This window comes from Callorhinus ursinus, unplaced genomic scaffold (assembly GCF_003265705.2).
Source record: "Callorhinus ursinus isolate GAN/ISIS: 27379988/994484 unplaced genomic scaffold, GSC_fseal_2.0 scaffold19, whole genome shotgun sequence".
NCBI lineage: Eukaryota > Metazoa > Chordata > Mammalia > Carnivora > Otariidae > Callorhinus > Callorhinus ursinus.
The window spans coordinates 20,771,423-20,798,480 of NW_027397081.1; the positions used below are offsets into that span (position 1 = coordinate 20,771,423).

The 27,058-nt window shown below is 38.0% G+C and overlaps 1 protein-coding gene across 1 annotated transcript in view; it reads left to right on the forward strand.

Annotated features, from left to right (window-relative positions):
• Positions 1-1,603: 1,603 nt before the first annotated feature.
• CCDC15 (coiled-coil domain containing 15) overlaps positions 1,604-27,058 on the forward strand; it is an 83,240-nt gene continuing 57,785 nt past the window's right edge. The window contains exons 1-12 of the mRNA XM_073904060.1: positions 1,604-2,378; positions 5,993-6,142; positions 6,679-6,870; positions 13,498-13,611; positions 17,606-17,728; positions 18,212-18,844; positions 19,412-19,534; positions 19,786-19,908; positions 20,485-20,592; positions 21,732-21,806; positions 22,318-22,440; positions 22,908-23,030. Coding sequence (XP_073760161.1) covers positions 2,199-2,378; positions 5,993-6,142; positions 6,679-6,870; positions 13,498-13,611; positions 17,606-17,728; positions 18,212-18,844; positions 19,412-19,534; positions 19,786-19,908; positions 20,485-20,592; positions 21,732-21,806; positions 22,318-22,440; positions 22,908-23,030 — 2,067 coding nt within the window. The 5' untranslated portion in view covers positions 1,604-2,198. The remainder of the gene's footprint in view (positions 2,379-5,992; positions 6,143-6,678; positions 6,871-13,497; positions 13,612-17,605; positions 17,729-18,211; positions 18,845-19,411; positions 19,535-19,785; positions 19,909-20,484; positions 20,593-21,731; positions 21,807-22,317; positions 22,441-22,907; positions 23,031-27,058) is intronic.

Genomic DNA, 27,058 nt, shown 5'->3' on the forward strand with positions numbered 1-27,058 from the left:
TCAATTGCTCAGGACAAAATCACTAGAATTTTTCTTGACTCCTCTCTCTCTCCACATACACACACACACACACACACACACACACACACACTCTATATCACACTTTCAACAGGTCCCGAAAGTCCTGCCCCCCAAGTATATCCAGAATCCCAACTACTTCTCACCATCTTTACCACTACTTCTCTGATCTAAGACATTGTCATCTCCTATTCGGATTATTGGACTAGCCTCTTAATTGGCCTACTACTTATACTCCTGGCTCATTCAGTCTATTCTCAATATAGCATATACAGTGATTTTTAAAAAAAATTTAAGTCACATTATGGCCTTCCTTTGCTCAAAACATGGGTGATTCCCCATCTCAATGCCATTGCATGGCTTACAATGCTTTATATGACTGCCCACCCCCTAACTTTTGACTCCTACCCCAACACTCTCCCCTCTCACTCTGTACCAGTCACACCATCCTCCTTGCTGTTTCTCAGCTACTTTGGAGTGATTGTACTTGCTGTCCCCTCTACCTGAACACTTAACTCTCCTTTGAAGATTATGGTAGCTATTTCCATTAGATCGCGGGAGTTTGCATTGGAGACTTTGCTCAGAAGTACCTCAGTGGAGGCGCCTGGGTGGCTCTGTTGGTTAAGTGTCTGATTTCAGCTCAGGTCATGATCTCAGGGTACTGGGATGGCGCCCTCTGCTCCTCCCCTCTGTTTGTGTTCTTTCTCTCAAATAAATAAATATTTTTTAAAAAAAGTACTTCAGTGACGCCTTCTCTAGTCATCCTATCTAAAAATTCATTTCCTTTCCCTGCAACACTCTTTATTGTCTCTGCTTACGCTACAATATTCATCAGCATCAGACGTTTACTTACTCCTGTGTTTGGTTACTTATTATATTACAAATTCCATGAACAAGGGGTATTTGTTTTGTTCACTGCTATATATTTCCAGGGCCCAGAACAGTAAGGGTGCATAAAAAGCTCTCAAGAATATATTAAATGAATGAACGAATGGGTATTTCACAGGGATAATGAATTATAGTAGAGCTTGGAGCAGAGAGGGTGACCGCTCGCGAGGCTGTTCAAATATAAGAATATGTATTAAATAGCCTTATAAATGTAACGAAGTGTACACAGGATCCTTAGCTTGGTTAGCTTAGTTTGTTCCTAGAGGAAGCCCTGCTAGGCCCACCTTTTTCCATCCTTTTCTCCTACTTCATTCTGTTGGGACCCTTGTCCCTCCCAGTCACCGTTCTTCAGCTCAATGTAATCCCTTCCTGAAATATTTGAGCTGGTCTCCGTGCCGGGTCTACAATGGCACCAGCTGCCGCCACACCTCAGCGAGCGCGTTACCCAGCAGCCGCGCGAAGCCACTCGTTCCGCCCAGTTTCTTGGGCCTTCACAAGTCCCGCCCCCCTCAGCTAGAACGAAGCGGAAGTGTCGTTTTGCGGAGCCCGAAGTCCCGCCCCTCACGCTTGCCCAGCCCCAGGGAGGGGACGCAAGACCGGAAGGGGCGGCTACAAGGCCCCAGAAGGGCGGGGCGGGGCGGGGCGGGGCGGAGCGGGACGAGGCGGGGCGGAGCGGGGCGAGGCGGGGCGGGGCCGGGCGGCGCTCCCCAAAGTGGCGGTTTACTGGAGGCAGTTTCCTTAGTATCCGGAATAGTTTGAGTCTGTGGCGAGCGGCGCACCGGAACAGCGTCGGTGTTATCTTAGCAGGAGTGGGACCCCTGAGGCCTGAGAAACAGGCTTTTGTCTGGCCCGGGACTCCTCGGCGTTCAGCGCTTTCCCCCATAACCGGATACCGGTTATTTGGACTCTGCCTTTGGCTCAGGTTCCCGCCCCACCCTACCAGGCCCCTTTCCTTCTGGCTGCTGCGGTCGTTCCTCCCTTTCCTCGCGGTGCCACCGGTGGGCACCGTCTTCGTTCTCTCAGTAGATCCCCTTTTCTCCCCCCTTTCATCCCATTCTTTCCAGAAGGCAGTCTTTATACTTTTCCTTTTTATTTCTTCCCACTTCTTTCCCCTTCTTTCCTCTTTCCTTCCTTCTCCAGAATTCTCGTTCTTCGACTGCCTGTCAGGCTACTGCCTCCTCCAAGGCTTCTCCCCCTTTCTGGAGCCTGTGCTCATGGCTTAGGAGGTTGAGCTTTTAGCGCAGTCGTTTGAAGATTTTAAGCTTCTCTTTTCTCCTGCCCAGGAGTCACAGATGCCAGGAAGTATGGCCCCCTTCAAGAAGTCTCGAAATACCACAAGGGTGCCTCTGGCTTTAAACCCCCTGAAGAGCAAGGACGTGTTGGCAGTGCTGGCTGAGAGGAACCAGGCTATAATGCCAGTTGGGGCATGGGTGGAACCTGCCTTGCCAGATAGTTCGGAAGTCCCAGCATATGTGAGTGTCAGTTTGATGCAAATGTAGTGGGGTTCCTCCCCCATTTTTCTTTTTTCTTTCTTTCTCTACCCCCCCCCCCCATATTAGCCTTCTGTAATCCCTGGTGCTTAGATAAAGATGAACAGTCCTTTCTGGGGATGTCCTTTCTCTTCTGTTATAAATAGGTACGTTCTTGAATTAGGATTGTAGAACAAACACCTATTTGCCAAAAATGTTTATTTCACAAACTCTTGATTGCTGTCTATATCTTGCAGACACCCTACCACATAGTAGGGGTGACAGTTGCCACGCTTAATGAAACATTAATTGATTGCTTAAAGTTAATGAGAGTGTAGTAGAGATTCAGTAAGTTTCAGACAGAATAAGGAAAGAACAGATTAATTCTGACTGGGATTCTGAGAAAGTTTAACTGTAAATTTCATGAGGACAGGGAACTTTATTTTTTGTTCATTCCTGTCCTGACATATAGTAAGTCTTAAGGATATACTCACTGAAAGAATGGATGTGGAAATGTAGTCTATGTTCATCTTTAAAAAATGGAAATGTTGTAAGTACAGGTCGTAGGAAAGCATTTCAGATGAAGGGAAACTTTTGCAAAGTTTACATGTGTGCCTGTTTACATAATAACATTTATCCCAGAAGAATCAGTAAGATTTGGTACAAAGGTATTTTGGTATTTAAGTTAGTGACTCCTCTTTTTCATTGCTCAAATAATGACATCTTTGTAATGTAGCATCAGAAGGCCTAAAAACTACCAAATTTTTCTTTTTCTATGTTAAAGAGAATCGAATCTCATGTTCCCAAACATTAAATCAAAATACTAGTCTTGGAAAAAATATAAACATGTCTCCTTTCCCTCATTTAAAAAATTTTGATCAGTACCAGCCAAAGTCAATCTGATCAAGCATCTCATAGAACTCTACCGATTTAGCATATACTGACTGGGGAATCCACCCTTAACAGATGCAGCTCTTGTCAGCTCAGAAGAAATGCTGAATAGTTACTTCTAAAGCATGGTAGACCTAATATCATGCCTATTCTAAAGGGAAACTCCTAATCATTTTTGTCCCCAAAGTTTCAAGGAGCTGTCAAGATTCCTAAAAATACCATAACTTCAGACCTCCCTCCCCTTCCATTAATTAAATTAGCACCAAAAAACACTGCTGTTCTATCAGCATTCATGGCTATTGCAATATTTTATAATTTATCTGGTTATCTATTGTTGTGTAACAAACCTGGATCTTAGTGGCATAAAGCAAAAGATAACGTGTGTCAGGATTTCAAGCAGGGCACAGTGGGGATGGCTTATCTGCAACATGGTGTCTGAAACTTCAGTTGGGACAGCTAAAATGGCTGGAGATGTCTGGGACAAGTTTACTGGGTTCTGGCTGTTGGTTGGATTTCTTGGTTCTTCATCTGGCATCTTTTGGGCTGTAAAGTCCAAGATGGCTTTCTCACTCACATATCTGGCACTTGGGCTAGGATGACTAGAATGGCTAGGAGCTTGCTGGAGGATTTCTCTTTCCACATGGCCTCTCTACTTGACTAGCTTGGGCTTCCTCTCAGCATGGTAGTCTTAGGGTAGAATTCTTACATGGTGGCTGGTTTCCCTAGGGTGAGCATTCCAAGAGCTATAGGTGGAAGTTGCTTTATGACCTTGCTGGAGAAGTCATGGAGCCAATGCTTCTTCCTCTTTTTGGATATACAGAGCCAGACTACATTCAGTATGGGAAATGACTACACAAGGGCATAAATACTGGGAGGCTTGATTCACTGTGGGGAGAAGGGGAGATCATCTTTGGAGACTACTGTGTAATCTAAATATCAGTCCTATCATGTGAATTATCCAAAAATATTCTTTGGTTGTTGTGAGAAACACTTCATCCTATCTTGCCCCCTTGGATAGTCCTTAGGGTTCAAAAAGTCTATGAGGAGTTAGTTGTACAATTGAAACAGTATTTATTTTTGCTTAACCCAGTATTTCTCAAATTTATTTGACTCTGAGAATGTCCTAACATTCCAGAACATGGGACAATGTTCTTGGGTTTTGGTGGCCTTACACAATGGTGTTTGCTAAGAAAAATATGTTTCTAAAATATGGTACATTCTTATGTTTGGTTTACAGTTGAGATTCACAATTTGGAGTCAGTCATATACTTCAATAAGATGTTTGATAATCTCAGCATGGGGTAAAGAGGGGGCAGACAGATAATGGAAGTAAAAGAGGAAGGATGGCTTTAATCTTCTGGGAGTTGAGTTAATTTCGGTCAGTTGTTCAGGCTTTACTACCTATATCTCTCCTTTGGAATTATTTTACCTAATTGTTCTTTGATATTTGTTTTGTACACTCTACCCTTATGGTATATATTTGTATAGAATATGGGGTAGATTTCTTGGAAAATTTAATTTTAATTGGAATTTAAGTTCATTTGCTTTTGAGAGTTAATGACCTCCTATGAAATATTTGGGCACCTTCTGAACTAGAATTTGGAATCAGTGTGTTAGAAGAAGGGCTCAATAGGAGTATGATTTTATTTAATTTGAAGATTCCTCTTGAAAGAGAAACACAGTCGAGAGAAAAACAGTACAGTATAGGGCATATGTATTGGAGTCAGAGAAACTTCTAGCTCTGCTACTTGCCAGCCATAGAATCTTTGGCTACTATTAAGATGAATCTTTCTGAGCCCCAGTTTCTTCATCTTTCATACAAGAGATAAGAATACCTTCTATTGGAGATAGTGTTGGGAATTCAGTGATATAATGTAGTTAAAGTGCTTGTCTTGTAGCAGATCTTTAATAATGGTAACTGCTTTTAATTATGATGACTATGGTTGTTATTCAGAGCACTCAGAGGAAGTGAATACTGATCAGGGACTCAAATGGGATAAAATATTCTAGATTGTTTAGAATATGTTTTGGAATTGAGCATTACATAAATTTTGAGTACCTTTATATTCAAGGCTCTGTGTTATATATTGTAGGGGAAACAAGGGAGAATTAAATACATTTCCTGTCCTCAAGGTGTACCTAATCTAATGGGGGATTTGAGAAGTGTTGCTGTCAATTAATGTTAATAAGAATGAGAGGTAGTAGTGTAGGAGAGCTCAGAAGAAGGGATCGTGGAAGGTCCTAAGTGGTGGGTGTTAGATGGTCTTAAAGAGTGAGGAAGCCTTACTAGATAGAGATGACAGGAAGGGCATGCTACGTTTTAAAAATAGAGAATAAATCTGAGCGTGAAGGCATTTTATAATAGGACATATTTAGTGAGTGGTAAGCAATTTTAGAAAATGTGTGACATAAGATAGGTTTGAATTGGTTCATTAAGGATTAATGAAGACAACTTTAGTTATCAGTTCAATGAAAAATTAAGATTTTATTTGAATGCTCACAAATTCCAAGTTTTAGTTTGTGATTTGAGTTCCTGGTACTCACCTGCTATGTCTAGATTATCAGCTCTGAACTCCTGTGATTTCCTTACTCTACTGGGAATTCTAGATTATAGAACTGAATTATTTTGTCAGGATTTTATCTTGACTGATTTGTGCTTACAGCAGAGCCCTAGTGGGCAAAAACTGCTGACATTTAAGTTTATTTTCTGTCTTTCATCTTCCAAGACTTCAGCATATATGATTGAAGAAGAACTAAAGGAACAGCTAAGAAAAAAACAAGAAGCTCTGAAGCATTTTCAGAGACAAGTCAAACACCGAATAAATCAGCAAATCAGGCTGAGAAAAAAGCAACAGTTTCAGAGATCTTATGAAGCAGTAAGTTCAAAAGTGAACCTGAGTAAAGATTGAATGTGAAGTGTGTGTTATGAGAGAAGCTATTAGACAGTTACAGAATCACTTTCTTTGGATTCCATGCTTTGTATAATTGCTAGGGAGGGCAGTAGATTTGTATGTTTTATTCTTGTGTTGTTCTGACTCACAAGAATTCTTTTTTGCTTTCACCAATAGTTTAAAACAATGTCAGAATTTTGGATTTGGGTTTGAATTTTGGCTTTGCTGCTTGCTAGCTATGTGACCTTGGATTTATTACTTACCCTCTGTGGACTGTAGTTTCTTTATCTATAAAATGGGGCTATGATACTTGTCTCACAATGTTGTTATGAGAATTAGATAAGTAAATTATTAGCACATAGTAGGTGCCTGGTAAATGTTAGTTTCTTTGCCTGTTAAAACTTTCCCCTTTCTACCCCGATCCTGATTTAAAATCTTTGGGGCTGCTTATAGACATTATTTCATTGTAATGGCTTGGAGTAGAACTCACTAGAAGAATCTCACTTTCTTCCTTTGTGTAGGCAGAAAAAGAAGGCTCTATAGCCATGCAGTCTTCAGATCCAGCACATTTAACTCCTAAAAGAACAAGTGTTTTTCCAAGCAACTTGAATGCTGCTATTGGAAGTGCTAGGTTACCTCCTTCCCAGATGCTTGGGGATGGAATGGACGATAGAGAGAATCAGAATGAATTATTCCAACAACAAGCCCAGGCTGTAAGTACATATTCATTTTATGTCTATGATTTTTTTTTAGGTATAGGACATATCTAGGATATGAAGTAGAGATTAGGAGGTATCACATTTAACTTCACTTTTACTTTTTTTACCTTTGTAAGTGGTGAATAGTGAAATGATGTTTATTTTTTTGTATAAAAAATAAGAATTAAAGCATTAAATAATGCTTTAATTAAATTTAATAATAAAAATAATAATAAATAATAATTAAATTTAATAATAAAAAAATAAGCATTAAAGAATTCAAACTTGGCACATTACACCCAAGCAGGTTAAACTGTATCTACAGAAAGGAAATGATAAATACAGAATTAAAAGAGTTTTTATTTTATTTTATTTTAAATTTATTTATTTTTGGTAAGACAGTTTAGAATCATCTAAAGAAAGGTGCCAAAGTGTAAGAGTCAGACCTTATGAGAAAGAGCTTTGGGTCAAAGAACAGAGATTTTCCCCCCCCCCCCAATTATACTGGAATTGTGTTATGGGTAAATTATTCTGTTTGTAGCATATGGACAAAACTGATTGCTAACCTCTGTTGCAAATAGGTACAGTACATATATGGGGCATTTCATTCATTATTTTTGTCTCTTTTTCCTCTTTTATGTCCTTTAATCTGATTATCATAATAACTAGATCTATAGGTCAAGTAATAATAAACTCTTAACATAATCAGAATTTTAAAATGTAACATATCGAGTAACTGATTTTACATATTTGTTATTTATTTATTTATTAAAGATTGATTTATTTATTTTAGAGAGAGAGTGTGGGGGGAGGGCAGAGGGGGAGAGAGAGAGAATCTCAACCAGACTCTGTGCCGAGCGCAGAGCCTGATGTGGAGCTCGATCTCCCGACCCTGAGATCGTGACCTGAGTCGAAACCAAGAGTTGGACACTTAACCGACTGATTCACCCAGGCGCCCCTTACGTATCTGTTGTTTAAAAATTAACTACCATGATTAGGTTCATCCACTCAAATCACTTGACACCATGCATTCAACTCTCCTTAGTGTACATGAGTTTCCGTCCAGTTAATACCATATTCTTCAACTCTGCTATGGGAATTATACTTCATCTTATTTAAAATGTATTTCTAGGGATAGAGAGAGGAGAGCAAAAATGTAGATGATGATTGTCTGGGGGTGCCTGGGTGGCTCAGTTGGTTGAGTGGCCGTCTGTTGGTTTCAGCTAAGGTCATGATCTCACTGGTTGTGGGATCAAGCTCCATGTGAGCTCTGGGCTCGGGGGAGTCTGCTTGAAAATTCTCTCCTTTGGGGTGCCTGGGTGGCTCAGTTGGTTAAGCGACTGCCTTCGGCTCAGGTCATGATCTCAGGGTTCTGGGATCGAGCCCCGCATCGGGCTCCCTGCTAAGCAGGAAACCTGCTTCTCCCTCTCCCACTCCCCCTGCTTGTGTTCCCTCTCTGTCTCTCTCTCTGTCAAATAAATAAATAAAATCTTTAAAAAAAAAAAAAAAGAAAATTCTCTCCTTTGCTCCTTCCCCCACTCAGGCTCACTCTCTCTCTCTCTTTCTCTTTAAAATAAATAAATAAATCTTTAAAGAAAAAAAATGATGATAATGTGAAAATAAAAGTTTTGTAACTGCTTATGTGCTCGGTCTTAAGTATGAAACACATCCGATGGTGGTGTTAGTATCAATAGGGAAAAGCTTTATAAGCACATGTTATATTGAAATACTTAAAAACATTTTTTTCTCTTTGTCCCAAACTATGACTTTTTCTTGCCATTGCTTGATTTGTAGTAATCATTTTATAAATCATTTTTGTTTTCCTTTGTAAGATTATGAACAATTTGTTGAGCAAATATTTATTGAGCCAGGCACTGCATAAAGTATAAGGGATAGAACATTGATGAAGACAGACACAGTTATTGCCTTCATGGTGCCTGTAACTGTAACCTCACTTAGTGAGGCATCATATACATCTCATCTGTATAACACATAACTCACAACACATTTGTTCACAGACACTTGAATATACTGTGTTTGTTAAACATTGTAGAAATACCAATGAAATGTGAAATAGGACCCTTCATGGGGTTATTTTTCCAAGTGGAGATACAAAGCTAACAGATCCCAATCGAATTGATAATAATAGAGAGACATTTTCTGTATTTGATGAAAGGTTATGCTATGGGATGTCAAAAATTTTAAAATCCAAGAAAATGTTTGTGGGAGAATTCCTGGAAGAGGTGGAATTGAGCTGTATATTTTGAATTGATAAAGTGAATTGAATTGGTAAATTTGAGAGAATTTTGAGATAGGAGGAACAGTGAAAAGTCTAGAATATGTAATGAACTTGGTATATTTGGGAATAAGTGATGGAACCATTCTAATTGATAGTTTACAGAGGAGAATAACAGAAAATGAGATTAGATATGTAGGAGGAAATCAGGTTATGAAAAGCCTGAAATGTTACAAAATTTAAAAAAGTTTTTATACCCTGTTTTTTTTCCTTAAAAGATGAAATACTGAAGAATGTTCAGGGATCTAAACTACTTTAAGCCTGTAAACTTTTGCCCCAACACCACCATGACAGTTTTTACTGTCATTTTACTGTTTCTGTTGCAGTTTTTATCCACTAGGTGTCACTAAGAACTAGACAGTGAGACTGTTCAAGCACTAACTCCCTTGGTTTATCTAGAAGTGGCTGAGTAAATTGTGAATGCAGTTCGGAGTGTTAGTGGACTTTTCAATTTTCTTGTCTTGGAGTGATAGAAACATAGAATCCTGGAGTTGAAGGGTTTTACATATTCATCTCACATACTGAAATACTTAAGGATGAAATGACTTGACATCTGGGGTATACCTCAAAATAACGTAAGGGTGAGGTGAAGTAGGGCATTACATATTAAACAAGATTGGCCAGGAATTGATCATGTTAAAACTGGTTGATGTGTATGTGATGTGTATTATAGCTTCTGTCTATTTCTCTGTATGCTTGAAGTTTCCAATATGTTTGAATTTATTTACATTTTTAATTAAATGCTGGAAAAGAAAAGACATTATCAAGTCTAACCTTTCTTTCTCTAAGGAATTCTTTTTATAATGTCTCATATATAAATGGCCATCCAGTTTCTGCTAGAACATTGCCACTGCTGAGCAACTGACTACTTTTTAGACTATTTCATTTTTAGAAGTCTTGAAATTTTAAGTATTTTTTCAATTTATTGAGTCAAATTCTTCTCCCTATAATTTTTACCCTTTGGGCCTAGTTTTGTACTCTCAAGCAATAGAAAATAAAAAACCATGGTCATCTCTAAGACACTTCAAGTATTTGATTATAACTATCATTTTTCTCTTTTGATTCTTAAATTCCTAATGCTTTCTGTCATTATAATCTTGGTTGATTTCTTCTGAATGTTATTTAGTTTTTCAGTGCTCTTTTCAAATATGACCCTCAAAACTGAACACAGAACTATACCCCAAATTTGATTTTGCTAGGACCTCTCTTATTCTGTACTCCCACCCCATCCTCCACTTTTATAATACTCGATATTACCTACTTGTTCTAAGGTAGATTAAGATTGGGTACCTAAAGTTAGGAAGTATAATCATAAAACTGGAAGAAATTTCAAGTGTTCCCATAAAATAGAATTAGCCTAACCCTGTGCTTTTTGTTAAGACTGATATTTATCTCTAGGGATTGAGTTTCTCTTGTGTTCCTTGATAGCTTCATTTTGGTGAGGAATTGAAGAACAACTGATCATTGTTTCTTTCTCACCATGTAATAACTTTTCATTTATACACTATTAAGCTTACTACTATTTTTTAGCATGGTATACCTCAGCTTTTTATTTCTCACTGAATCTTTTATTGTCTTGTTTTTTTACTTTTATTCTTTCTTTATATTGCAGGTTTTCCAGCTTTTTCAACCCTGGAAATAACAATTCACTTTTGTAATTAAGAAAGGTTTAAACAATATGAAATAACCTGTTAAGTTTTCTGTAATCTATCATTGAAAAACTAGTGTTTGAGTTAGGCTCTTTGGCTGCAAGAATTCATTTTATTTTAAGAATATGCATGGGATAATAAAGACAGAATCAGAAACTCACACAAATCTAAACTCCCTTAAGGAGTGTGTGGCCGGACAATTTTTTTAGGTCTGAGTTAGCTCCTTTGATCACACAGCATAGGATCTTTGATCTTCCCACTAATATTTAATCACTAACTTGATTGATTCGGTGGTCCCCGTAGGATGGCCCACCTTTCCCCATTGCCTGAGGACATGAGACCCTCAGTGCTAAACCTGGACAGTTCCAGGCAAAGTGGGAGAGTTGGTTGCCTTGTCTCTACACATATGCTTCTCCCTTATTTGCTTAATTTTCTACTACCTCATATTCTCATCATCACAGCTCTGAAACTTTGGCATATGTAGGCTCCTTTAGCCTCTTTTCTCCAGCTTTGGACCTTTTCAGTTCAGTTTCTGTCTCTGACTTTTCACACTTCCTAGTTCATTAGGTAAGATAAAGAATCTTCATTGGCCCAGCCTGTCTCTTTGAGGAAGATCTAGGTTACTGGCAAGCCTATAGCTTGGAATGCCCACTTGATAATTTGATTTGTAGCATCTCCCTATTTTCTTTGTTTTTAATACTTAACATTCACTTTGGTCCTTGTATTAGTTTCCTGTGGCTGCTGTAACAGATCACCTCAAACTTAGTGGCTTGAAATGACAAATTTCTTCTCTCGAAGTTCTGGAGGCTGGAAGTCCAAAATCAGTTTCACTGAGCCGAAATCAAGGTGTCAGCAGGGCCCCTTCCACAGATTCTAGGAGAAAATTTGTTCCTTGCCTCTAGCAGTTTTTGGTGTCTGCTGGTGTTCCTTTGCTTGTGGCTACATTGTACCAATCCCTGCTTCCGTCTTTACATCACCTTCTCTTCTGTAGCCAAATCTTCTACCTCTCTCTCGTAAGGACAGGGGATGGCATTTAGGACCCATGTCGACAGTCCAAGATTATCTCCTGATCTCAAGATCCTTAACTTAATAATATCCGCGAAGGCCCTTTTTCCTCATAGAGTAACATTTACAGGTTTCAGGGATTAGGACCTGGTGTCTTTGGGTGTCCATTATTCAGCCTGTTACAGTCCTCATAGCTGGTCGTTGAAAGGGCCTTCAGGTTGAGGTTTGATGAAGGGCTATGGTAATAACAGAGAAATGGAAAGACTATAATGTATATTCCAGCTGCTGGACCAGTTGAAATACCCTGCTTAAGGGACTAAAATCAATCTGTGACTCTAATAGAGGTTTGGAGTTGATGGGAGATGAACATTATGTATCCTTATTTCATATCTGTTATGACGGGTATTTTGAATCCTTGGTCACATTGTGCAGGGCAATAACATTTACCATACTTGGTAATGAGTAAAAGCCGGCATATGTGTGTCTCTTGTATTTTTCATAACCTCAGCTGCACATGTATCTCTTTTTGCAATATGATTATTTCTATCTTGACCCCTTTAGCCACTCTGCTAACCAAATTTAGAGGTCCTCATCTTAGCAGAAAAAAGACTAATGCTTCAAGCTGATTTCTCTGGCTGGAGGTGTAGACCTTTAAAAGCAAGGACAAAACAGAGGTGATACACTGTAAGGAAACTGTGCTGGCCGTGAGAGTGCTTTTATCCCTAGTGCACTATTAGTAAAAATCAAGGTGTTTGTTGTTTATATCTGTAAATCGTGGTCATGATTTGCCTCCAAGGGAGAATTGATATCATTAAACTTTTGCTGGATGGGTTCGAACTGGTCTTGGTTTTGCCATAATTTTACTGACTATCATGGGAATGTACTTTTCTTCCACGTGATGTAGGGCTTAGCCTAAAAAATGGTATTTTGTTCATTTCTGTATTTTCTTTAAGGGAACATTCTGTGCAGATTTGTGAAAAATAAAATATTCTATGCTTCTCTGAAAAAGAAATCAAAATAGGTGCTTAATGAAATTAGTTAGGTACATATAAGGAATGAACACAAAGTCAGTGTATTTAATATTAATACTTATTATCAGCTGTTACTTAGAGTACTTGACACAAATGGGTTGAGATGTTTGAGTTTGTGTTCTGAGTTAACTTAGACAGGCTTCCTGGAAGAAGGGAGATTTGAGAAAAAACAATAGCTACAGTCTTCAAATGTTAGGGGTGAAGAAGGGATTCCTGTAAATAGGAAAAAAGAATTTTAGAGGGACTAGGAATAGAGTCTTCTAGCAAGGAGTGGTAACAGTGATTAGGCATGCAAGGACTAGTTGAAGAAATAACTCCTTAATGAGAAGATGAATGGAACTGCTCAATCATTTCGAGGTTTATTGATTTAAACTTTCAGGTTCTGATATTTTTGTGTACATTCTTAATACAAAGCATATGTTGTTAAAAAAAACTTGAATAACAGCACTTAAATCAAGTTATGAAGTACAGTATCTTAGAATAATGAAAATCATGTAAAAATACTATCAGCAGACCAAAGTCTCCTTTGCAGGTAAGCCTCTTGTCTTAGGTATGGCATTTTTTAATAATAGGGGCCTGTTTTCCTGTTGGAACACTTAGTGAATTTGGTATTAAAACTTTCGCCTGTTTTTGTTTGCTCTTTTTTCCCTTTTCCTGGCAGCTTAGTCAAACCATGAAACAGGCCCGTCACCGGCTGGCATCCTTTAAGACTGTGAATAAAAAAAATGAGTCACTGTTTCCAGATGGTAGAAGGAAAACCTTTCCCCCTCAAGAGGTAAATTTATTTCTAATAAATGGTTTTAAAAAGTACAGATAAAGATTTATTTACCTCTCAACATTATTTAGAACTGTAAAAATAATTGGAAATAACCTGAAATATCCAATAGTAGGGAATGGTTAAAAAATTATGGTATATCACATATACCTATTCTAAAAATTATCATGCTTTCAGAGAATATATGAAGACAAGGGAAAGTGTGATGCAAAGTTGAGTGAAAAAAGTAGGATACAAGATTATATACAATATATTCTCAATTAAAAAAACTTTATTCAGCCAACATTTATGGAATGTTTATAGTTGCCAGGCATTGTTCTAGAAGCAGGACTTAGAGTAGAGAAAATATAGACAAAGATCCCTCAAGGAGCTTCTGTGCTAGTAGGGAAGCAAATAATCAACAAGCAAATAAATGTAGATTATAACTTCAAACGGTAAGTGCTACAAAAAAAATAAAGCAAAATAGAGAGACAGGGAGGGACTGCTGTGTGCAGAGACAAAAGCCTGGGAAGAAATGGGCCAAGACGTTAATACCGATTATTTCTGGTTAGCGTTATTACAGGTGATGTTTCTTTTTTCTCTATTTAAAAAATTTCCCATAATGCACATATTTTACTTTCTAATCAGGAAAAAAACCAGTACTGTTAAAAGAAAGAAAATCTTTTAATTCAAAATACAAGGTTAGGGTGAATAATTGGAACCTAAATGTGACTTAAAAGGATATTTAAGGCAATACTTGTAAAATGACATTGTTCCGTGCCTACTTATTTCAGTGTTCACAAATTTGGATGCTAAAAGCAAACTCATGTATTTGCCTGTGTTTACTCATTTTGGCATTAATTTCAAGTTTTGATAGGCAGCATCTGGTAAAATGGACCATTTGATCTTTTTTGCTTTTTTTTTTTTTGGCCATCATCACCTCTGTCCCTTACTTAGTTCTTTCTTAGTTTTGCTTCCTAGATTATATATATATATTTTTTATATTTTTTTTCCTTAAGTATCTCAGCACAATTATCAAAAATGTTTGTCTCTTATATGTTTACAGTTTGTAGAATACTAACCTATAATGTCTCTCTCTTCAGTGGTAACTAAGACATTTATAGTTAAATATAAGAAACAAGCGGGCATGGGTGTGTGTGTCACATACAGCATGTCGTCCCAGATGCATTCAGTGTGATTACCTTTTTCTAGCATTGTCTTGTTATGACTCTCAAGATAGAGTTTCTTTTGTACCTAAGTTCTTCTCAGTGGCTTGCTTTTTTTTGACCGTTTTCGTACCTAATGGATTTGGCAACTCCAGTTGGTGACATTAGACTGACTCCAGAGTACTGTTAGAAGGAAGCGGTTGGACACATTCTAGTAAACCAGAAAAAAAAGAGTTATCAGATACTAGAGACTCATATTTTATATTGTGTGAAACATGTTCAAACCTTTCAGTTGATGTTTTTCCAGAAAAAGTACTGTTTTACAGGTCTGACAAATCATCATTCAGTAGAAGGGAGAAGAATTAAGTCTGAGATAACATCCTGTATAAATCAGTTTTATACGTCAGAGATGCCATTTAAATGATGATGATGATGATGATGATGAATTCAGACTGACTGCTACTTCCAAAGAATGCATGTGTATTTTTCAGCTAAAACATTGGAAACATCATTCTATAGAAATGAGATTGATAAAAGAAATTAGTGTAATTTTTTGTATTTCTTATATCAAGTATGTGGTCTTTCCCTCAATTCTGAATAGTTTTCTACCCCCTCAGTTGTGTGAAGTGGAAATCTGCCAGTCAGAAAGGACACAGTCTATAACCCAGTTGAACTCTGGTTTCATTTCCTTGTTAGACTTATTTTTACTGACCTTAGAATCTCTCTGGTTCTTATTGTTATTCCAGATATAGAGATACAAATAGAAGATATACTTGCTTGCACATTGTCAGGTCACCAAGATAAAATCATAAGCCTCCTAAAATTGATCCTGGCTGGGATAGGGACAAATTGTCATTTATAAAGTTAATATATTCTCCTAGCAGCCTATTTCACTCCATGTTTGATGTGTGAGTGATTTGTTTGTAAATCTGAAGTAGAACTCACCACTTGTTTTTCTTTATTTATATTAAACCACCCTCATCTGTTAAAATCATTCCAGATCTTTCACAAAATCTCAACTTAGTATCATGAGCATATTGCTTTCTCTAGACCATCTATATTTGTATTAATTTTTTTTTTTCAGAAAGCACTTTAGGAAGTCATCATCCCTCAAGATAAATACAGGAACAAGAAGACAGTTGACCTTTAAGGTCTGTCAAGGTCTTTGGTCTTTTAACTCCTTCGCATTACCAGAAAATTTATAGAAAACCAGGGAGGGAAATGTAAAGAATAAAGGGAAAAAATAAGGGCTTGTTAGAGCCGTCCACAGCTAATTACATTTGGGTTTGAGGGTTAAGATTCTACGGTCCAGTATTGTTTTGTTCCTAACAGTTCTATTGAGATATAATTTATATACCACAGAGTTTACCCATTTAAAGTATACATTTCAGTGGTTTTTAGTATACACACAGGTTTGTACAACTGTCAACATAATCTAATTTAGAACACTTTCTTCACCCCTAAAAGAAACCCTATTCCCATTAGCTGTCATTTCCCATTCACTCCTTTCCCTACCCCCAGCTCTAAGCAACCACTAAACTACTTGCTGTCTCTATGGATTTGCTTATTCTGGACATTTCATCTAAATAGAATCCTATACTATGTGGTCTTTTGTGACTGGCTTCTTTCACTTTGCATATTTTCATTATGTTGTAGAATGTATCAGTACTTCATTCCTTTTTTATTGCGGAATAATATTCCTTTTATGGCTTTATCGCATTTGGTATATCCATTCATCAGTGGATGGACTTCGTGGCTTTTGTGAATAACTGTTACAGAGACTTATGTACATGTTGTTGTGTGGACATTCATTTCTTTAGAATTTTGGGGTCATAGGCTAACTCTGTATTTAATAGTTTGAGGAGCTGCCACGCTGTTTTCCATCAGCAATATATGTGGGTTCCAATTTCCTCACATCCTCACCAATACTTATTATTGTCCATCTTTTTGATTATAACCATCCTACTGATGTGAAATGATATCTCACTATACTTTTGATTTGTGTTTTCCTGATGACTTAGGATCTTGAGTATCTTTTCACATGCCTATTGCCCATTTATATGTCTCTTATGGAGAAAATGTCTATTCAAATGTGGTGTCCATTTTTTAATTGGGGTATTTGGTTTTTTTATTATTGAGTTATAAGTGTTCTTTATATATTCTGGATACATGTCCCTTATCAGATACATGATTTGCAGGTATTTTCTCCCATTCTGTAGGTTGTCATTTCACTTTCTTAATGCTGTCATTTGTACAAAATTTTTAATTTTGGTGTAGTTTAATTTATCTATTTTTTCTTGTGTTGCTTGTGTTTTTGATATAGTATCTAATAAACCATTGCTTAATCTAAAGTCATCAATATTTTCTGCTATGTGTCCTAAAAATTTTATAATTTTAGTTCTTACATTTAGGTCTATAATCTATTTTGAGTGAATTTTTATATGTGGTGAGGAAGTGTTTTAACTTAGTTCTTTTGCATGTGGATATCCACTTGTCCCAGTACCATTTGTTGAAAAACTATCCTTTTTCCATTGAATTTTCTTGGCACCCTTGTTGAAAACCAGTTGACTGAGGGTTTATCAATGTCTTAATACTACCTTCTGAGATCCGTGAACATGGGATGTCTTTCGATTTATTTAGATCTTTTTAAATTTCTTTCAACAGTGTTTTATATTTTTCATTATATAGTCTTATGCTTCTTTTGTAATGTCCTGTTTTTATAATATTTGATTGTATTGACCTACCAAATTATATTAATAGTGCGCTGAATCCCAGGATTTTATTGTAATCTCATAGTTTATACCTGTAATAGATACTTTTTTTTCATTGTTGATTGTGTTGTTTTGTAGGAACCTGACTCTGAGGAATCTTCATCTGTTATGATAGATAAGAAAGGGACAGAAAATTTGTTTTGGGGAGACCAGCAGGATCTCCTTTCTGAAGACAGGGATAAACCTTTCAGCAGAGTTCAGGTAAAGCAGAGTGAAAGGAGATAGTACAATAAAAATTAAACTAAGTGTGATTTGGACTAGCAGTACCATATTGTTGTACTAGTTTGGGATTATAGATTTAGGTTCTGTTAAGTCAAGCAAATATTATAATTTCCCATTTTATTCTAGTAATTTGTTTGACTACCATATCTTTTTTATCTTTTTTAAGATTTTATTTATTTGAAAGGGAGCAAGAGAGAGAATGTGAGTGAGCGCAAGCAGAGGGAGCGGCAGGCAGAGGGAGAGGGAGACATAAGCTCACCACTTAGCAGGGAGCCTGACACAGGGCTCGATCCCAGGACCCTGGGATCACGACCTGAGCTGAAGGCAGACGCTTAATCCGCTGAGCCACCCAGGTGCCCCTGACTACCATATCTTATTGAAATTATTTTAGGAATCTCATGGAAAATCTAGAGTGTTGCTACGACCTGGCATTCTATATTTGATGTTTATGTTCACTTTTAGAAAGTACGGTTCAAAAATCCACTATTTGCTGTGATGAAAGAGGAAGAGCAAAAGCAATTAGATCTTCAAGGCCTTCAGAATATTTTTCCAGAAGCCCAGGATTATCTTCCAGAAGCCCAAGGTGATCTGCTGGAAACCCAGGGTGATTTGACAGGAATCCAGAGTGTTGAGCTAGAAGCTGAGAGTATTGAGCCAGAAGCCAAGAGTGGTGAGCCAAGACTCAATACTCTGGCTATTGAGCCGGAAAGCCAAGCTGTTGAGCCCGAAGCCCAGGCCATTGAGCCTAAAGCCCAGGCTGTTAAGATAAAAACTCAGGGTATTATGCCAGAAGCCCAGAATATTGAACTAGATGATGGGAGTATTGTGTCTAAAGTCCAGGATTTGCTACCCAAAGAACAGTGTGTTCTTCCCAAAGACCAGAATATTCTACCCAGATGTCAGGACCAGGACTTTCTACTTAAAGACCAGGATTTTCTACCCAAAGACCAGGATATTCTACCTGAATGTCAGGACCAGCATTTTCCATCCAGAGACCAGCATGTTCTCCCTGAGGACCAGAATATTCAATCCACATTTCAGGACCAAGATTTTCTACCCAAAGACCAGCATCAGCATTTTCTACCCAGAGATCAGGTAAAATAGAGTGGAAAGGAGATATAACAAGAAGAAATAACTACTTAAATTTTGGAGTGGGATTTGCAAGGACTAAATTGCAGCTGATTTGGAGAGTCATAGTTGGAAAAAATAGTTTCCTCATTAATTCCTCAAAAGTCTGGGGTTCTCATTAAATGTTAAAGTATTATCAGCAGCACATTACCCCTTACTGGACAATTTACTTTTTTTTAATCTTTATTAGGAAAAATATTTCTGGCAGCCATTATCTGCTTTGACAGCTGAAAGATGGAACAAGGAGTGGCCCACAAGTGTGCAACAGTATCTTTTACTACTCAGGTTCCAAGGCCAGCCCTCCACCAGAGATCAGTTAGGCCAAAAATAAGAAGAAAGGGATCAACAGGAAGTAAATTACATAGGGTTGTAAGTGGGCTTATGTGGACTAGAACATAGTGTTTTCTTCTATTTCATATGCTCAGTTATACTCTGACCTCAGTTAATACCAGAATTCTCACCACAGCCTAAAGTATTGGTTAACTGATCTTTCTTAACTGAACAATTGGTATTTTGTGTTTGTTCTTTCTTTAGGAAGCAAATTTGAAGCAGCCAGCATCAATTTTGATAGGCCCAAGAGGGAGAGAGGCGTTTCCTCTGGATGTCCATCAGGATCTTCTACCCAGGCATCAAGATCAGACCTCCACCAGGGACAAGGTAGAACAGAAAAAGGAGAGAGTCCGGCAGGAACTGAATGGTTCAGGGTTTAGTTTGGAACTTGCAAAGGTTGTTCTCAAGAAGCTAGACTTCGGTAATGACAGAAAGTATGGCTTTCTGTTTTATTCTATATTTCACATTATCTCAAATTAAAAAAATTACTGTAAGGCTCTCAATAAAGCCTATAGTATTATTACTATCATATTACTCCTCCTGGACAATTTACAATTAGTGTTTTTGTTTTCTTTTAGAAAATACGCTTCAAGGAGTCACATTCTGATATGTCAAGTGAGAAAGGGAGAGAAGACTATTTTCTGGCAGGTTATCAGTATCTGCCTCCTAAACTCCAGGACCAGACCTTCATCAGAGATCAGGTAGAGCAAAATAAAAAGGAGATAAACAGAAGATAAAGTAACTGGATTTTATATATTCTCAATAATCGGTAACATGAAGTACAGAAACAGGTGCAAAAGACCCTGGTCTGATGAACTCTATCAACCAACTCAGTTCTGTCATTTAGAAGGTTGATAAATCCCATTCATATTCTTACTGTAGAATCAAACTATTTTAGTTTACTAAGATTATGCTACAACTTCTGCTGAAGCCCACAGTATTACCACCAACACACTGTCCCTACATGAACAGTATAGGAAGTTGTGGCAGATCCTAAATTACTTAACATATGGGGAGTTTGTCAGACTACTCTGTACATGGTTTAGGATTAAAAATTCAGGTTTACAGAGTTGAGCTAGAAGTGTTACCTCCTTAAAAAATAAATAGCATAAGATAAAAGTATTATATCCTTGTTCAAGTGAAAATGTATCAGCATATCCTCACCTGGTACCATTTCCCTGGAGTTCTCACTGAAACCTACAATATTATGATTAGCATGTTGCCCTGGTCAGACAGTTTGCTTTTTATTTTTATTCCTTTAGAACATGTTTCTCAAGCAACTGCCATCATTTATGAGAGCAGAGAGAATGAGCAATGAATTGCCTCTGGAGTATAATCAGTATGTTGAACCTAAAACCCAGGACCGAGCTTCCCCTAGAGAACAGGTAGAGCAGAATACAGGTGGAAGACTCTCCTTCTTAAAAGAGTAACAGATGAAATTACTTAAGATTTGGGTTGGAGCTTATCAAGTTAGTTCACATGTAAGCTACATAGAATTAAAGCTTCTAGAGTGAGGGGCGCCTGGGTGGCTCAGTCGTTAAGTGTCTGCCTTCGGCTCAGGTTGTGGTCCTGGGATCGAGCCCCGCATTGGGCTTCCTGCTTAGTGGGAAGCCTGCTTCTCCCTTTCCCACTCCCCCTGCTTGTGTTCTCTCTCTTGCTGTCTCTCTCTGTCAAATAAATAAATAAAAAATCTTAAAAAAAAAAGCTTCTAGAGTGAGGCTAAGAGCATAACATTTTAGCTATTTCAAAATGTGCCAGACCTCAAGTCTGTCCAGGTGAGAAAGCATCTGTCATTTGGGTTGACGAAGAGACAGGGTTCATATAATATTGATTAACAGTAGACATTTGCATAAACTCACATCCTGGAGTATATTTGACTTTCTGCATTTAGTTTTATAAATACTGAAGGACTTCTCCTCTTGGCCAACTGAAGCAGTACACCAAAACCAGACATTCTGCTCTACCAGTTTGCAAACCAGTTATGAGGAAGGATAAAACAAGCTGTTTGCCACCTCAGAACTACCTGAACTTTACCACTGCTAGTTTTTGTGTATGGAGTTATTGGGGACATCTAGTAGCAGTGTATGTGGAATGACACAAGCTTGTTTTCTAGCTATACCTTGGGAAAATGCTAGCAACATTATAAAAACATTACTTTGTTGCCTTACTTCTTCCAAACATATTATTGAATAGTTATGCAAAAAAAGAAAGAAAAAAAAGGACCAGAATAATCTGGGATTTGCTTTAAAATAGTCCAGGAAAAAAGTGGGAAAAGAGACAGATGGAAAAAAATGTTATTAATTATTGAAGCTGGGGATTGGGTATCCTGGGATTCATTATACTATTTTCCTTCCTACTTTGATTTATATATGGGAATTTTGTATTAACACATGCAGGCACACATGCACACCAACTCTGTTATGTTATCCTCCCCTAGTATCATCATTTTGGAGTTGTCACTGATGTCATTAGTTGTCACTAATCATTTCTGCTTAAATAGTTCTGTATTTTGTTGTTCCTTTAGAGCAAGTATATCAAGCAACCCTCATCTTGTGAGAAATGGGAGATTGAAAGAAGAATTGCTTCTGAAGTGCCATCGGTATGTTTCACCCAGTGTTTAAGATCTCGCCTCTCGGGGTGCCTGGGTGGCTCAGTCGTTAAGTGTCTGCCTTCGGCTCAGGTCACGATCCCAGGGTCCTGGGATAGAGCCTCGCATCGGGCTCCCTGCTTGGTGGGGAGCCTGCTTCTCCCTCTCCCTCTGCCCCTGCTTGTGTTCCCTCTCTTGCTGTCAAATAAATAAATAAAATCTTTAAAAAAAAAAAAAAAGATCTCGCCTCTCTGGGGAATAAGTAGAGCAGAGCATGGTGAGGAATAAGTAGCAGAGAATAAATTGCTTAGATTTTGGCTCAAGTTTAAGAGGGAAATATTGGGGACTTAGTGTTGAGGTCAGTAAATAGTGGGCAAAGCTATCCTGTTCTCTAGTTCTGTGATGTATCATACCGTTCCGACCTGTTGAAACTACTTCAGGCCCCTTCACCGAGGCTTTTACCATTGCCCTGGCATGATGCTCTGCTTTGACAATTGATGTTCAATGTTTTGTTGTCTTGTAGCACAGGAACCATGGGCAGGCCTTTCGTAACATGACAGATAAGAGATGGAGAAAGGAGTTATTTCCGGAGCACCACAAATATGATTTACATGATATCCAGGATCCAGGTTCAGCAGGAGAGCAGGTAGAGCAGAGTGCAGTCAAAAGTAAACGGAAAGTAAATCAGTTAGAGTTTGATCTGGGCTTGCCAGAGCTATGCTTCTCACAACAGTGCTTCTGCTGCTTCTGGTAGTGTTCTCTCTTATTAATACTATTAATAATATGAGAGACAGCTTACATTTGTTAAGCACTTTCCATAACCAAAATAGTTCTAGAACTTTGTATCCATTGTGTCATTTCTCATTCTCACAATAATCTGGGGAGATAGATACTGTGATTATCCTTGTTTTATAGATGAAGAAACTTAGGACTGCTTTGTGGATACAGTTAAGATCCGTAATAGTGGCAAGGAGTGTAATGTCTACTTTTATGCCATAATGTATGCAACTAATCTAACAGACCTGTATAGAGTATGTCAGGGCTATCCCTGCAGCATTACTAGCATTATGTCACTGCTCATGTATTTTGGTGACTGCTTTTGTATTCTTTTAGAGCTTATACTTCAGGCAGCAGCCGTCTATTGGGACAGCTGAAAGATGGCAAGAGGATTTGCTTCTGGACGACCAGCAGCATCTGCCAGCCAAGCACCAGACAGAGGCTTCCAGCAGAAGACAGGTAGAGTATGAGTAATGGAATTTAGGTAGGATCGCAGGTACCTACAGAGCTGGGAGTGGTAAGGCTGAGCAACAAACAGACTCTTGTTTTAGTTCATAGTGTGTAAAACTTATCCTGACCTAAGATTACTTTAGTGCTCTCCCGAAACCTAGGGTATTGGAAAAACTGTATTTTATATGTGTGTTCTTTATAAGAGGTGTATTTCTAATGGCCATTGTCTTTTATGGCATGAGAGGGGAAGAAATGAGTGGTTTCTGAGGGAGAGGGGTCAGGAGGACCTTCTCCCCAATGGCCAGGCCTAGATCTCCATCGATAAGCTAGTAGAGCATAAGACAGGATCACCAAGAAATAAGCTGTTCAGGGTGTAGGCTGGAGCTTATTAGGGTTATATTGCCTAAGCTTCAATGTACTGAGTTAAGATCCATAGTTTTTCAAGAAAACATTACAGTAATCTGGCCTCCTAAGATTCCTCCATGGCTTAACTGAAGTCTAGTTTATTTCCACTAGAACTGATCACTGTCTAGATAATTTCTATCTTGTGATTTTATGTTATTTTAATGACAGAGCCTTCAGGCAACCAGTGTTGTTAGGATATATAAAAGAGATAAAGAGACATTTCCTCTTGACCCTTTTAAGAGAACAGCAGGAGAAAAGGAGCATAAAGACAGAAAGTAGGATTTGGGCTGAGGTTTTCAGGACTACACTGTAGCTCTTTTATAATTTTTAGTTTGTCTCTATGAGGTTGGCCTAGAGGTACACTGTCGTGTTTTATTCTACATCGTCACTTACATATCCCGAAGTATGCCAGGCTCTTTCCTACCTCAGGTCTGTTGCATATGTTTTTTCCTTTGCCTGGATAGCCTTCTTTTTTTTCTTCACAAAGCTGGTCCCTTCTCGTCCTTTAGGTTTCAGCTTCAATGTTCTCTCCTTGGAAAAGACTGTCCTGACCACCTTGTTAAAAATAGGTCTCCTCGCTTCTGTTTTTCTCTATCCTTGCGTTCTCTTTCCTTCTCACTACACAAAACAATTTGCAATAATGTATTGATTTAGCATGTTTTCCACTGGTCTGTAAGCTTTATGAGGAGAGGTACCACACCTTATGTGTTTACCAGTGTATGGACAGCCTTTATAGTACAGTGCCTGGTACCGGATAGTCTCTTGTTAAATATGTTTTGAATTAAGCAATTAAACATTTATTGAACACCTTATTAGGTGTTATCCATTGTTTAGGCACTAAATATCAAAGATACAATTGTGAATCAGACACAGAACTCAAATTTCAGACAATCTAAAGAAGAGAGACTGACACATAAGCAGATAATTCTGAAGCAACATAATGGTAGAGGGTGCATAGGTCATTAACTGAGCACAGAAGAGGCATACCTAACTCTATTTGCTTGAGGGTGCTGCCTTGGTGGTCAGAAGCTCTTCTTGTCCTTCTGCCATACAAGCCTCGATCCCCTAGATCCATCCTTTCTCCTTTTAGGCTCCTGAAATAATCCTGCCTTATTGGAAAAAACACTTTAATAGTGTAGATTTAGATCACAGTCATACTTTGGGCTTATGATCACAGCTGCTGTGTTCCCCATGCTGCTTAGCATTTTTCTTGCTTGCCCTTTGTCAGCTCTCTCTCCTATGGCCCACACTAATAATAGTAAATCTTAAATACTTTGTAAAGCTCTTGCTACATCCACATACTCTCAGACTTTGATGAAGAAAATAGAAGCCATCATGCACTACCTCCCTCAGCCATTCGTCTTTTTTTTGGCATTCTTACCTATTCCTACTATGTCAGAAGAAGAGTTATCTGTCTTTGGACCATATTCTGGATTCTCTGGCCATCCTTTCTTCTGGGTCCAATTTTGAATATTATATTGTGAGACTCTGGCTTCTGTTGAAATCCTCTGAAGAATGTTGCATCTTTTGTTTATTTGTTCTAGCAGGCAATCAGCCTGGTTACGTTTATATTATAAGTTCTTTCTCACCTTCTGTGAAGAGTGGCTCCAACGTTAGTTCAATTTTCAAAGCCTTCATTATACTCCTTTAGGTCCATCCCATGCATGCATAACTCAGGGGCGATTTTAGGATATATGCCAATACGTACACAGATTTGAGGAATCCACTTTTCTAACTCATTCTTCCTCAGGATACCCAATCCCTACACTCTCCAGATACCACAGACCACATTTCCTGGAATCTTTAGTTAGAATCAGTGAGACAGACAGGTCCATAGTGAGCTTACCCCTTGCCCAGTGCTGAAAGCCTGGTTTTTCTTTTTTGAAAGCAGAAAATTGTTTCATTTTTATTGTAGCAAAAGTAAACACAAACAAAAAGAAAAAATAACCCAGAATTCCAGAAATAACTACCATAAGTTTCTGCTATGTATCATTTTCAGATTTTATCTATAACAAATAAATAATTTTAAAAATAATGAGGTATACAGTCAATTCTTGTTATTCACGGTAGTTATATAAAGTTGCCACAAACATTGAATTGGTGAATACTAAACCACTATTCCTAGGGGAGATACAGAGTTAGGTTTTTGTGAGCCTCTGATCACAATGTTTTGGTCACTCATCAATACCTGACTTTATTTTATGTGAGTTTCTGTTTAAAGATATCTTATTTAATATATAATGTTGATTTATTAACATGGACTTAGAGCCAGTAACACTATAGCTTATTCCTGAATGAGCTTATCTCATACATGTATTTTCTCCATAAGGCACATCACAGCCTTCTTTTTTTTTTTTTTTGTTAAAGATTTTATTTATTTATTTGACAGAGAGAGAGAGACAGCGAGAGAGGGAACACAAGCAGGGGGAGTGGGAGAGGGAGAAGCAGGCTTCCTGCTGAGCAAGGAGCCAGATGTGGGACTCGATCCCAGGATCCCGGGATCAGGACCTGAGCCGAAGGCAAATGCTTAACCATCTGAGCCACCCAGGCGCCCCTCATCACAACCTTCTTATGCTTAGGAATGCTAGATAGTACTTCAACGCTGTGCTTGGGAGCCATTTTATTTTATTTTATTTTATTTTATTTTATTTTATTTTATTCTGTTTTTTATTTTTATCTCTTTAAAAAAATTATGTATTTTAGAGAGAGAGAGCAAGAGAGTGAACCAGGAGAAGGGCAGAGGGAGAGGGAGAGAAATCCTCAAGCAGACTCCCCACTGAGCTGAGAGCCCGACGCGATCTGGGGCTGGATCCCAGGACCCTGAGATCATGACCTGGGCTGAAATCAAGAGTTAGACGCTCAACTGACTGAGCCACCCAGGTGCTCCGGGAGCCATTTTAAATAGTGAAATCAGAAACAAAAAGCACAAAAATGCAAAAACCTTGGTACTAAATAGACCTTGAAAAGAATACTTGTTTACAGTTTGAAGGCTGAAACAAAAAGAGCAGAGCATCACCTTGTTCAGCCTTAGCTAGCAACATGCATATCTAATGACTCAAATTTGTCACATGTTTGCAAATGATCATAAAAGCATCACAAGTGTTAATTTTGGGATTACAAATAAATTTTAGTGAATAGGCAAATTCACAAATAAGGAGTATGGAATATTGAGGATTGACTGTAATTTATATACCATATAATTTACCTAGTTAAAGTGTACAATGCAGTGTTTTTAGTATATTCAAAGGGTTGTATAAAGTTTGCCACAATGAATTTTAGAACATTTCATCATACTCCGAAAGTCCTTACCCATTAGCTGCCAATTCCTTTTTCTTCCACCCCCCAACCCTAGGCAACCATTAACCAATTTCTCTGTCTATAGATTTCCCTATTCTGGACATTTCATATAAATGGGATCATGGAATATATGGCCTTTTGTGACTGGCTTTTTTCATTTAGCATAATGTTTTCAAAGTTCATTGACCTTGTAGCATATAGCAGTACTTTATTCCTCTCATTAGATAACATTCCATTTTATGCATATAGCACATTTTATTTATTCATTCATCAATTGATGGACGTTTGGATTGTTTCTGCTTCTTGGCTGTTATTAATAATGTTGCTGTGAGTAT